The sequence below is a fragment of the Cuculus canorus genome, chromosome 2, assembly GCF_017976375.1.
Source record: "Cuculus canorus isolate bCucCan1 chromosome 2, bCucCan1.pri, whole genome shotgun sequence".
In the NCBI taxonomy this organism is placed as follows: Eukaryota; Metazoa; Chordata; class Aves; order Cuculiformes; family Cuculidae; genus Cuculus; species Cuculus canorus.
Window position 1 is genome coordinate 137,994,820 of NC_071402.1, and position 14,209 is coordinate 138,009,028.

General features: G+C 42.7%; 1 protein-coding gene across 2 annotated transcripts in view; it reads right to left on the reverse strand.

Annotated features, from left to right (window-relative positions):
• The window catches only part of RUNDC3B (RUN domain containing 3B), a 50,562-nt gene extending 42,785 nt beyond the window's left edge, over nt 1-7,777 (reverse strand). The window contains exon 1 of one of the 2 annotated variants that reach the window (XM_009559105.2): nt 7,431-7,777. In XM_009559105.2, coding sequence (XP_009557400.2) covers nt 7,431-7,534 — 104 coding nt within the window. In that variant the 5' untranslated portion in view covers nt 7,535-7,777. Of the gene's footprint in view, nt 1-6,157; nt 6,249-7,430 lie in introns of those variants that run through there. The other variant, XM_054058111.1, reaches the window with a different exon arrangement.
• Between the last annotated feature and the right edge of the window lie 6,432 nt (nt 7,778-14,209).

The following is a 14,209-nucleotide window of genomic DNA, read 5'->3' on the forward strand; positions in this document are numbered from 1 at the left end:
TCCTTTATTCATCAATGCTCCTTTTATTCCAAACTTCATGTCCAAGAATCATAAGTATAAACTTTATCCTATTATGAGAACACTGTACTTTCATTCTAATGCAGGAATAATCCAACTATATTATAAAGCAATGAATTTTCATGCACTGCTAAGTCTGTGCATTAATGTGGACAGGCTGATTTCCCTGTGAATCAGAGTAATCCCTATTCAGCACCATATTGCTTCTTTATTATGCCAGACAAGCTATCAATTTAAATGATCTAACATTTGATACTGAAAAGGCTGAATTAAGCCACTGTGAAAAGCAGACAAGATGTAACTAGTCAATTAGCCAGTTAGCTGTGTCTAGTTACCCCTGCACTTACACAATTTCATTCTTGTTCAAAGATAGTAGTTTAAACCTCCAGAAACAAGTCAAGACTGATTTTTCTCATGCCTTCACCATTTAAATTATAATCCAGTATTATTTCTTTTCCTGCTCCTTGTTCTTCAGTTCTCAGTTTCAAGGTAAGTTTCATATATCCTCACCTTTGAAAGTAACACTCATTTTGAGGCATTTGCTGTGGTTTTTTGCAACAACCCTTATTTGTATTAATGGGGCCACACTAGAGCCTGAGGTGATAGTTTTCAAAACATCCAAACTTCAACATTGCTCCCTCAGTTGTGCTGGGTTTTGTGCTGTTTTTTTTCAGTATGAACTGAGCTAGATTTTCAGTACTTGAGAGGAGGGTGGAGTGGCTATTAAATATGGATACATTCATAATAAATATGATTCAGAGCATCCCAACACAAACAGTTCTACAGCACATACTGACGCAGCAGACTGCATAGGCATGGGCAGGAATAAGATGCCTTTAAAACAGCAGCAGTATTTCCAAATGCTCTATACCGTAACTTAGGTAACCCCTTAGTGGAGTCAGCACAGCCTCCTGATGCTCATTTACTAAATGAAGCTAATTACATTCAAACTGAATTGACATGTATATTTCAAGAGCTGAACTCAATTGTGTCATATTAAGTAAACTTCTGGTAAAAACTCCCATCCTACCTTTCCTGCAGGCTTCTATTGTTGTAATGTTTTTGGCAGGATAGGAATTTGGAATGAGAAGGGTGGGGGAGGAAGCTGCTTCTGCAGTGCCAAGTTATGACTCAGTTTTCAACTCCTCCACATTTTTAACCAGTTTTCAGTGAGAGACATGCATGCCCACCAGCATATTTCTACCTAGTCAGTATCATTGCTATTGACTACTCTCTAATGGCAGCAGTGATTGTTTCCTTTATACCAGAGTTATGAAATTATCTATAGAAAAACAAAATCTTAATTTTGAAAAGCACATGCATATAGCAATGTCATGACTAAGTATTAGCTGTAACAAGAGGATTCGGCCCATAATCTGCAGGTCTGAAAAAGAGAAGGTGCAGCTTATCCCTTATTCACAGGTACTACACAAGAGATACAGTGAGTTAGAAAATGTACCCTATTACACCTATAGGAATATAATCTTAAAAGTCAGAGACATGATCATGACTCAATCAGCCATAAACTGGAAAAGAGAATAATGTATAATAGGAAGCTATGCCTATTTTTCCTTTATTCAGTGTCCTACTTAAAAGTTTGCTAGTTAATATTGTATGGGGTATATATTCAGAAATGAAGATTATATTAAAGAAGAACACTAAAAAGCAATCCACATACACTTCTAAAAAACACAGGTAAGTATATTTTTTTTAGTTTTAAAGCATTCTGCAATTCAATTGAAGAGAAAATATAACTAGTTTTTAAGGACAACAATTTTTAAGTATTTAGGATCTGATCAGACAAGACAGTCTAACAGTTCATTGTCATCAATGGTGGACTTTCTAAGTGCTCACACTACTGCCACTATCCTCTCCACAGAAATATTAATTTCTATCTCTCTACTCTGCACTTTCACCAAAAACCTAAACAACATTTATAGCTATGTCAACTTTGGCTGAAATTGGCTTCTAGGAGGTCTGACAGGGAGTAGGAGTATGTACATCTTATTTCTATAGACCAGAAAGGTAACAATGCTACCAGGCAAAAACTGATTGTTGGGAAATATTTTGTGGAAGATTAAAAAAAAAAAAAATCTTAGGCAAATATCTGTGTTGGCTTTGTTTTTCTTTTTTCTCCAGTACTACAGAGAGGTAAACGTAGCTCTAAGTGTAAGTTAAAAGTCACAGAAACATTTTGCCGGAGCACCTCCCATATGAGGACAGGTTGAGATAGTTGAGATTGTTCAGCCTGGAGAAGAGAAGGCTCCGAGGAGATCTTATAGTGACCTTCCAGTACCTGAAGGGGCTACAAGAAAGCTGGGAAAGGACTGTTTACAAGGGCTTGTAGTGATAGGATGAGGGGCAATGGCTATAAACTGGAGACGGGCAGATTTAGACTAGGCATAAGGAAGAATTTCTTCTCCATGAGAGTGTTGAGGCACTGGCACAGGTTGCCCAGGGAAGTTGTGGCTGCCCCACCCCTGGGGGTGTTCAAGGCCAGGTTGGATGGGGCCTTGGGCAGCCTGATCCAGTGGGAGGTGTCCCTGCCCATGGCAGGGGGGTTGAAACTAGATGATCTTTAAGGTCCCTTCCAACCCAGACTAGTCAATGATTCTATGATTCTATGTTAGATATTCACGCTTTACCATGCTTACCATGCAGATTAGAAAAAGGTATGTAGAAGTGATGTATTTGAAAAAATATTACACTGTAAGCATTCGGTAGGCAACTTACTCAGTTATGAAAGATGCCTCATATGTTGTTTCCAGTGTACAGCTCCCCAGAAAAAAAATCATATGCCCTTGCATAGTTATGTGGGAGCACCTTGGCACTGAAAGTCAAGAAAGAAAAGGTCAGGTCTAAAGTACACAAGAGCGACGAAGGAAAAAGGGTCCAAGTAGGTACAGTTACAGCAGCTCTTGTTTCCCTTTGAGGCTCCCAACTTCATCTTCTCTCACTAGGCTGGCACAGAAGCTTTGTGCTCTAGAGCAATAGTCACAGAATGGTTTTGTTTGGAAAGGGCCTTTAAGATCATTGGTTCCAACCATCAATCAAGCCCTGCTAAGTTCGCCACTAGGCCATGTCCTCAGGTACAACATCTACTCATCTTTTAAACATTTCCAGGGATGGTGACTGCACCACCTCCCTGGGCTGCCTATTCCAATGCTTTACAACCTTTTCAGTAAAGAAATTCCTCCTAATATCCAACCTAAATCTCCCCGGTACATCTTGAGGCCATTTCCCCATGTCCTGTCAGTGGCTACCAGGGAGAAGAGACCAACCCCCACCTCACTACAGCCTCTTTTTAGGTAGCTGTAGAGAGCGATAAGTCTCCCCTCAGTCTCCTTTTTCTCCACACCAAACAACCCCAGCTCCCTCAGCCACTCCTCATAAGGTTTGTGCTCTAAACTCTTCACCAGCTTTGTTGCCCCCTTCTCTGGACACTCTCCAGCATCTTGATGTCCTTCTCGTAGTGAGGGGCCTAAAACTGAACACAGTATTCAAGGTGTGGCCTCGCCAGAGTCAAGTACAGGGGAAGGATCACTTCCCAGAGTCCTGCTGGCTGCACTAGTCCTGATGCAAGGTGGGATGTCATTGGCTGCCTTGGCCACCTGGGCAGATACAGCTCATGAAGGAGCCCATGAGGGAAGGCGCCCTGCTGGACCTGCTGTTTGTGAAAAGAGAAGGTCTTGTGAGGGATGTCATGGTTGGAGGTTGTCTATGGCACAGCAATTATGAACTGATAGAGTTTTCAATAACTGGAGAAGTAAAGAGGGGGGTCAGCAGAACTGCCACCTTGGACTTCTGGCAGGCTTTAGCCTGTTTAGGGACTTGGTTGTCAGAGTCCCTTGGGGGTCCTGAAGGGCAAAGGAGTCCAGGAAAACTGGACACTTGTTAAGAAGGAAATTTTAAAGGCATAAGAACAGGCTGTCCCTGGGAGCCGAAAAACAAGCCGGCATGGAAGACAATCAGCCTGGCTGAACTGCGTTGATGTGAGGCTGTGCTGGGGAGAAAGTAGAAAGGCCAAAGCCCAGCTAGAACTTAATCTTGCTACTACTGTTAAAGACAATAAAAAAACATTACTATAAATACATTAGCAACAAAAGGAGGACCAAGGAGAATATCAACGCTTTATTGGATGTGAGGGGAAACACAGTGACCAGGTCTACTTACACTTCAGAGGTTAACAGAGAAGCTGAAGCAAAAGGGTTTGAGAAAGTAGAGTGGCTTGAAAAAAATCCTAAAAGTTTCTAAGATCAACTTTTTGGTGGATTGTAGGAGAACAGGAGTAATATAGCTCCAACACCTGTTGCTTCAAGACTCTTTAAAAAAAAAAAAGTCTTTTATCCAATTCTTTCCCATTGTGTCACTGCAACAATAGTGGGGTTTGTTGTTTTGGTTTTTTTGTTTGGGTTTGGTTTTTTAATATGGTAACTAATGTTGGAGAGATTCCAAAATCAGTGTCCCTAAATGACCCTTGTAAACTCTGATGTTTTCTGGTTCTTGCATATTCTTCTCCATCACGAATTTAGTCTTGGTTGAGCCAAAAAAAGATGCAGAAATAGTAGCATTCCCCAACCTTAAAAAGACCTTCTGAATTATGTAAGACTAAAACATTAATAAGACAGATCTACAATGATCTTTTTAGGGTACACTCTTCCACTGTTTTGCAAGACACACAAGAACGTCTCCGAAGTTTCTTCAAATAAATAACTCCAAACCAAAGCCAAAACTTTTGTGGCTATATCCCAGTCCATAGGCTTATTTCCCAAACAACACCAAGCTTCTAATCAAAACGCACATAGGCAGAGAACTTAATCGCTATACGAATTTGTCACTTTTAACTGTCAGATTCTGCTCCTCTTGGTTTACAAATGAATGGAAGGATTCTGTCAAATTTATTTTGCTTGCAGCTTGGGAAACATCATTAAAATGCCATTTTAAAGGATATAAACTGTTAATGCAGAATAATCTCCAACATTATAAACTCATATCTCTCTGTATTTAAGCTATGACTCACTTCCAAGTCTCTACTTTTTTGGTGGTTCTTTATCCATATGGATCTCTGATCTATGAATCTGAGGGAGACTAGATGAAAACAAAGTGAACGACCCAGAGGAACCTCAAAAGACCAGCACCACTTCTCAGGAAATGAAAGACATCAAATTGTAGTCCTAAAAAGTATTGCAATTTAAATCATGGCTGTGAAGTTACACAAACATAACCATGTATTTTCACATGCCATTTTATTTATGGAACTCAAGTAACCACATTACTTCCCATTGGCTACAGCGCCACTCAACACTTGAGTGGAAACAAACTGTTACTTCCAAAGCTGTCAATATAAGAAACTATCCAACTCCATGTGGAGTTAGATATCATCACTGTAAGAAAAGACTGAAACTCCAAAGCCTGGTTTAACCATTAAGTAAAAATCTGCTAAGTAGAAGCTTTGACAAAAATAGTTCATTAAACTATCAGAGACTGTTAAGAGATGGTAATTCAGAAGAATATCTTCCTTGTGATCTCTCACCTCCACTGGGTAGCAAGAAATATAATATAAATCTAATTGAATCAATTCATTGGAGCTATTTTTACCAGAAATATATCACATTCTCATAGCATTATGATTGGAAAAGATTGGGTTTGATAGTAATATGGCTATTCCTAACAAATAACAGAAAATGTGGAATAACAGCAGTAAAGCACAGAGATGCTTTAAACATTTACTCCTACACTGGCAGAATTATAAAAATATAGAAAATGTATGAACATTATAATAATGCAAATCCTCTTTCCTCATTATCCTTTCCAAATTATAAGGTGTATTCACAAACAAGGAAACTCAAGTTTTGTGAAGATACAGCAACACTGAACAGTTTTACTTAAAATAATTAAAATACACTGATTTCAAGTAGTTTCAGCAGTAGGTCTTCATTTCACATGTGTTTTACTTCCCTCAGATTTCTAAGCATCTTTAAACATGTTACAAGATTATTTCCACTTGCAAGACAAGGACATGAAATTCACAAACCCCAAAATAAACTGTAACAGCACAGAGTACAGAAGTTTCTCTCCAATGAGAAAGTAGCAAGCTCTGCAGAATACAATATACTGATTTAAAAAGAACTGTATATACCTTGAACAATTCATGTTATTCCTTGACAAAAGCAGCGTTCTCTCGAGCCTGCAGATTGGTGATATTTGTAACAATTGTGGAACTGAAAACTCGTGTTCCTTCTGTTTGATCTGCTTCAGCAAATTTGATAAAAACAGTCTTTTCCTGTTTTTGTTACATATCTTTTTCAGAGTTAAGGATACAGGTAAGAATAAAACCCAGGGAAAATACAGATCAGCATTGATGCTACTCTGAAACCCAGATCCTAAGACTTGAAGGAACATTGAAGCAAATACCTTTCAGTAGCCAGATGATAGAGTTACACTTCGTAAAATCTATAATCTACTCACCATGTAAATAGTTTGGATTGGAAAGGACCTTAAAGATCATCCAGTTCCAACCCCCATGCCATGGGCAGGGACACCTCCCACTGGATCAGGCTGCCCAAGGCCCATCCAACCTGGCCTTGAACACCTCCAGGGATGGGACAGCCACAGCTTCCCTGGGCAACCTGTGCTGAACTGTTTTAAAAAACACTGCTGCAGCATTAAGGGATGAGGGCACAAAATTGTCTAATTGTCTGATACAGTATTAAATTTAGTGAGAATTAAAATTATATCATAGCTCACGTGAATCTGTTGAAGACTTTCTCCAGGTAATACTCAAATTTGGTAACTCAAAAATGCAGCAGCCGAAACAAACGAAATAACAGAGCCTTTGCCACCAGCACGTTCACGTATTTAAAAGTTTGCCACGATGTAACGGGTCAGCGCTGCACACTTGGAAATGCTGCCTGGATTCAACAATGACAGGGCCGGGAATGCTCACGCGGAAAACCATGGGAAGCGTTACGAAGCATCCCTGAGCTCAGCACTAGGACGCTAAAGAAAAACGCGAGTGCGCTGCCTCCAGCCCGTACTGCGGATCTCCTGCTCTAGATTTGGGAGATCTCAGCCCCCCGCAGGCTCCTCGGGACGCTGCTGCGGCGCCAGCGGGAGAGCACAGAGCTCGGGGGGGGCACGGGCTGCGGCTTCACTTCACACGCATTAAACACGAATCTTTGAGAGCAACCGGCGCCGCGCCGATTCCGGAGATGAAAGGCTCGGTTGAGCGTCGCGGGGAGCTCAGCCCGCCCTGCCCGGCGCCCAGGGACGCAGCCGCGATGCGAAAACAAACCTTTCCTCCCCCAAAAAGACCCCTTAGCGCCGAGGTGCCCACGGACGCCCCGCAGGAGCTGAGTCAGGATGGGGGGGAGGGTCCCCTGGGCAGGGCAGGAGGAGCGGCGGGGTCTCACCTGCACACCGTGATCAGGTTCCGCCTTTCCACGGCGGCGTTGCGAGCCGGGACGCTCTTCCTGCGGGCGGAGACGTTGATGCCCCCTAAGCCGAGGGTCGCCATCCCCGCCGGGCGCAGGTGGAGCCGCTGCCGCGGAGCCCTTTGTTCCCGGCCTCCCTTCCCGGAGGATGCCGCGCCCGCCGCCGCACTCGGAGGAGGCCCCCGTGCTTTCCGCGCTGCTCCTCCTCCCTCCGAGCGCCCCGAGGATGGGGTCCCCTCGGCCCCCCGCAACCCCCCCTGCAGCCACCGCGCCGCAGCGCGACCGCCAATCAGCGCGCGGGGGGAGCGCCGCGGCCGGGGATGCTGCGGGGGGAGCGGGAGGAGAGGGGAGAGCGGGGATGCTGCGGGGATGCTGCGGAGGGATGCTGCGGAGGGAGCGGGGATGCTGCGGGAATGTTGCAGGGGGGAGCTGGAATGCTGCGAGGGGAGCCGGGATGCTGCAGGGATGCTGCGGGGGGAGCGAGGATGCTGCCGGGATGCTGCGGGGGGAGCGGGGATGCTGCTGGAAGGAGGCAGGGATGCTGCGGGGGAAGCGGGGATACTGCGGGTGGGGGGGCGCGATACCCAGGGCACTGGGGGCGGGGTGGTGTAAAAGGGGGAGCATGTCCGTGGCAGAGCAAGCATCCCTTTCCAGAAAGGATGCTGTAGCGATGCGGGTGCTGATATCTACTCCCAAGTGATAGGACAAGAGGAGATGGACTCAGGTTGTGCCAGGGGAAGTTTAGGTTGGATATTAGGCTTTTATGCTTACCTGTACCCTTACCTGTGAAAAAGATATGTGACAAAACCAGAAAAAGAATGTTTTTATCAAATTTTCTGAAGCAGATCAAATAGAAGGAATATAAGTTTTCAGTTTAGCAGTTGTTACAGAGTTACAAAGAGTGGTGAAGCACTGGAACAGGCTGCCCAGGGAAGTGGTGGAGTCACTCAAAAAACCGTGTAGGTGTGGCACTTCAGGACATGGTTTGGTAGGCATGGTGGCGTTGGACTTGATGACCTTAGAGGTGTTTTCCAATCTTTATGATACTATAATACTACTACCCACTCAACATGAGCCGTCTATGTCTGATCACAACCCCAAAGGCCAACCATATCCTGGACTGCATCAAAAGAAGCTTGGCCAGCAGGTCAAGGGAGGTGATTCTGCCCCTCTATTCTGCTCTTGCGAGAGTCCACCTGGAGTATTGTGTCCAGTTCTGGAATCCTTAGCATAAGAAGAATATGGAACTGTTGGAGCAGGTCCAGAAGAGGACTACAAAGATGGTCAGAGGGCTGAAGCACCTCCTATAGCAGGACAGGCTGAGGCAGTTGAGGTTGTTCAGCCTGGAGAAGAGAAGGCTCCGAGGAGATCTTATAGCGACCTTCCAGTACCTGAAGGGGCTACAAGAAAGCTGGGAAAGGACTTTTTACAAAGGCTTGTAGTGATAGGACGAGGGGCAATAGGTATAAACTGGAGAGGGGCAGATTTAGACTAGACATAAGGAAGATTTTCTTCTCCATGAGAGTGTTGAGGCACTGGCACAGGCTGCCCAGGGAAGTTGTGGCTGCCCCATCCTTGGGGGTGTTCAAGGCCAGGTTGGATGGGGCCCTGGGCAGCCTGATCCAGTGGGAGGTGTCCCTGCCCATGCAGGGGGTTGGAACTAGATGATCTTTAAGGTCCCTTCCAACTCCAACCATTCTATGATTCTATGTTTCCCCTCATTCACCTTCAAGTTGGTCTGCGGGTCGAGTGAGTCCTTTAGCCCTCTGAGGCCGTAATACTTGTTTGAATGAAGTGGTAATCCACTCTGCAATCAAAATACAGCCATTTGCCCATGCTCTAAAGAAAGATGTGATTTCTGAGCCTGCTTAGAAGAACTCTGGGTACAGGGCTTTGCCTTGGTGTCAAGTTGTACAAAAGATACAGGATGAAATGAAGTTCAAGTGAGTGGAAGATGGGGTGATCCAACACTTCTGAAGAAAACCTAGCAGTAAATTAATTGTGTATTGTGGGGTGTGAAGGAGTGGATTTCACTAGATAGTTGAGGAGATGGATTAATTTTTTTTCTGACTTTTCTGGGAGGAAGTTCCCTTTCTGTTTAAGAAAATGAATTTATTTCAAGGATGGATGGTGAAATAAATTGTGGTGTAACTCATTATTCTACTGATTTATGCTTATGATATTCCTAATGAGTACGTTACAGTCTAAGCTATACGTTTCCATTTATTAAATACAAACCCTTCTACTTATTGACATGCACGTTTCCTCAGAGACTATAACTTTGTAGGTATGAAGTTCTTCCTTAGAAATGCTGTCAAACAGAGAACTGTGTCCAGTTATTGACTGCTAATTATGTTCCCTGAAGAGGAATTGTGTTGATGCAGGACTTTTAAAAAGTAGATCTCCATATGGATGACCATGTTTTCAGACACAGTAGCATGTAAATGTCTCTTCTTTTTCATTAGAAGACATTTCATAAGTTGTTTTGAGTGTTGTTACCACTTACCAAAACTTGCAAGATAGTCATATGTTACTTGATGTGCTCTATTCTCACCCCACTCAGCATATAGCTGAATAAGTTTTGAACTAATCTTTATATTCACTGAGCTTTATATTAAATGGGAAGTAAAATGTTCTGCCTTCACTAAGGTGAAGGTTAATCTTTGCTTGGATGGATTTTTTCCACAAGCACATTATAATTCAAATTCACTATGAGGTGGCTCATCATCCTCTTTCCTGCCTCTCTTCCTCCCCTCTCCAGAAACAGCATAAAACAAGTCGGGGCACAGCTAAATCTAAAGGAGGATAGACTTCCTCTATCTACTCTGAAAGCAAGAATAACAGGGTTTTTTTGGATGAAATGGCTCTGCTAGAACAAGATTGTCTGATTCTTTCAGACAAAGGAAAATGTTGACCGTGCTACTTGTTGACTCAGAAATTAAGAGCCTGCCTTCAGGTTTCTTTCAGCTTCTCAGTCTTCATCGAGGCCCATTGTCTCTATAGCTTCTGTTAAGAGATTCATGCAGGTTGAGTAATCTTTTGATTAAGTTCAAGCTGAGGCTGAAGTAGATTTAATCTCTGCATATTAGCAATTTCAGCTGCAAGGTCTGTTGTTCTTGAATTTACGATAAGCACACTGGATAGTTACCAACACTGTGGCAGCTGCAACTGACCAGCCAAGGACCTGACAAATACTGGGCTGCCAAAGACACAAACACTGGGGCTTTCTGGCTGTTGAAACTGCTCATTGAGTGGGATCCAGGTGGAAATATAAAGTAGCAGCATTGGAAATTTTTGCTGGGAAAACAATTACCGAAGGGTGGGAAGGTTGTGAACAGGTAGGAGAATTGCATACCCTCCTGCTGCCAGCAGAGAATGGAGCCACCATAATTTACCCTGATCCCTATGCAACCTATAAGGGTGCCACAGAGTGCATATGCCAGTAGGAAATGGGACATATAATAGTCTGGAGAGCTGGGGTTTGTTAGAAACAGGCAGATCATGATTCCTAAAGTTGGGATGGGTAGAAGATCATGCAAGGAATAGTACCTCTACTGCAAAATGAAATCAGCAGGTAGACCACCTTGATTGCAAGGAGTAGTTATCACTGCAAAAAGTGGAATATTCTGTTTTAAGCTAAAGTAGAATCATTTTTCTAACTTCATTGAAGTCTCATTTAAGTAACTGTATTTTTGAAAGTTAGAGAGAGAATGTCCCTCCAATAGCATATCTTTTTCAAAGTGTTTTTCCAGACACTGTTCTCTTGAGAAACAATAACATCTTGGGTTAGGTATGATATGTGCTGAACAGATGTGTCTTATTCTGTAATCTTCTTCATTTGTTTATAGTCTCTCTCTCTATCTATCTAAAGAATGCAAGGTCAGACAGAGAAATGATACTGTACCAATTAGTGGAGATTCGGCTATTGTAAAGTTCATAACATTAAAATTAGTCCTTGGAAAGTGATAGAATATGTATAAGATTTCTGAGAAATGTTATACATATGCATATAGATGGAAAATATATTCTGTAATCAGCTCTTCTCTTGTTACACGTGATTGATGGAATTATTTCTCCATGCACCCAGTGCTGTAATAAAGGATGTTTGCTTTCTAAAACTCCCAAATGACTGTTAAGAGAGTTTATTTGCTGGCATTTTTTTTTGCTATCAACCTAACCCAAATTTCAGCAGTAATTATCAAAGAGGAAGATTTGGAACAGTTCACTGAATGGCTGCACGTTAAGGGGAGTCACTCAGGGAAAATATACCTCTGTTAAGCATGTCAGTCTCAGGGATGGCTAGTGTCTATGAGAATACCTGAAGGAATTCTTACACCTTGTCCAAAATGTTGGGTAAGGCTTAAGGCCAACCACCTGAACCAAGCCCAACCCAGGATATCAAACAAGACAAGGCTCTTTGGGGTACCTGGCAGATTGGTTGTATTTGTCCTTTAAAACCATCCCATGGGAAGAGATATATTTTGGTAGGAGTAAAGGTGGTAGCTGGACTGACAGCTGTTAGCACTGCCATTGGAGATCAGATGGTTCAAAAGGTGAGTGTCTTAGTAATTCACCCACTCCTGAGTGCGTTCAAAGTGCTAATGGTTCACATTTTACAGCCACAGTGGTACGAGACCGGGTTGGAGGGGAAGGGCTCAAATAAGTGTTCCACAAACTGTAATTTTGTCAGACTAATGGTACAGTTGAATGAACCAATGGTCTGATTAAAAGACATGCTAATGTATTACACCACAGCTGGGATATACGGTTGCCACATACAATCTTTATTATTAACAGATGCTAGGGAAGTTATAGTAACTCCCAAATTGGTGCATTTTGTCCTTCAGGAACATTAATGGGCATTTACCCTATACCTGATGATAAAATGGTCCAGTTCTCACTACGAACACGTGGGCCAACCTTTAACGGTTAAGCTACACCCCACTGATGTTGTGCCCATGACCTGGCAAAACCCAGAGGCTTATATGCCTGGGAAGCCATGGATGGGAGTGGAAAAACTCACTGTAATAGCTCTCGGTGGATACACCCTGACTTCTAACCCTGAAGCCTGGTTTCTAAGCCAAGGCCAGCTCTATTCTTTCTTACTGGACGTTGGAAAAATGGACTCCTTGGTGCTCCTACTGACAATGGAGACAACCAGGACCTGAACAACAACACTGTGGCAAGAATGATTGCAGGATTCACCCAAATGATGAACTCATATTGTTCCTACCCATGGCACAGTGTGAGGATTGGAATGGCACTATACTGTGCTCTAATGTTCCATGGGGTGATGCTGAATGCAGTGCTTGGTGAAACACTAATGCTGGATGTTGCTAAAGGAGAAAATTATATGTGGAATATTAAACCTGTTGATAGATGAGTGCTGCATCCACATCCCGAATGTGTCGATGCTGCCTCAGAATCAGCGCAACAAAATGAAGAAAGTGGCAAGAAACCCAGAAGGAGTTGTTGCTGTACTAAGGACTAATGGGTTGGGGAAAGTTCTGATATGTTTGGATTTTCTTTAGTGATGATTGTAGTTATGATTACTGTAATATGTATTGTAATAATATGTGTTAGGCACACAGTAGTGAAATCTGTGGTTAATGGTAGAGTACAACCCCTTGAAACCTGGTTGTGAATGGGATATTATAATAATTGAGTGGTGATCCACAATGACCATTAAACCATGCCAGGACTGTGCTCCCCTTTAACCTTGGAGGCAAGAGGTGACTGTATCACTGTGCCAGGGAAACTAGTCCAGTTGTGACTGGTCATGAGGTGAATTGTGGCAGATGCAATCACCTTGATGAGGATTCAACAAAGAGTCTGACAAGGACCTGACCGAGTTTGTGGTTTGCTAAGGACCTGACCAAGTTTGTGATCTGCTAAAGACCTGGGAAATACTGGGCTTGCCAAATATGCAAAGACTGGGGCTTCCTAGCTGTTGAAACCCCCATCCCTGTGCAGCTGCTGTCAAGGAGGTAGAGAACTACTGCTAGGCACACAGTCCCAGAAGATGGGGGCTGCAGTGGATTAGAATTGACCACAGATCAGACTCAACTATGCTATGTAATGGAGTGCTGCTGAAGAGCCAATTTGAGCCAGTTTCTTCACAAAGCAGTGGGTGTACAGTCAGGGATTCTCTCCTTGGATCTGGACACCAACCAAGGTAACTTCCCTGGGACTGAAATCCCTCATCCTATCGGTGAGTGATTATGCACATTTTGGATCATCCTCCTACAGGATTGTTTGCAAAACTTAAGAATTGTTAAGTTGGCCTTATGGTTTATTTTGATTTGAGTCCTAAGTAAATACTCATTTTCAGTGACTGGTTTTCTGTTTTGTGGATGTGTCCATGACACTTCACAAAAAAATAAACAAATCCAAGTGATATATAGAAAAGTGAGAACTTTTCTATATATATTCAAAGCAGAAATATCTTCTCTGTTCTCTTCTGCTTTGTTTCCAGAAACTTCAACTTTTAATTCTTATGTTTGAAAGAGATTTAAGATGAAATCAGGCTCATCTCTTGCACCAAGCTTTAGATTCAATATTACTAGGTTTTAGCCCTCAAGTAAGTAAATTTTGTCAAAGATAATTTCTGTCTTAAAAAATATAATCTATCTTCTACTATTGTAAGCAGGAAATGTAAAAATGTTTGAGAAGTCTTCAAAAGAATATGTATTTAATATAATCCACTGCCTTAGACTTTGGAAAGATCAATAAATTTACCAGGAAATTTGCTGTGGTAA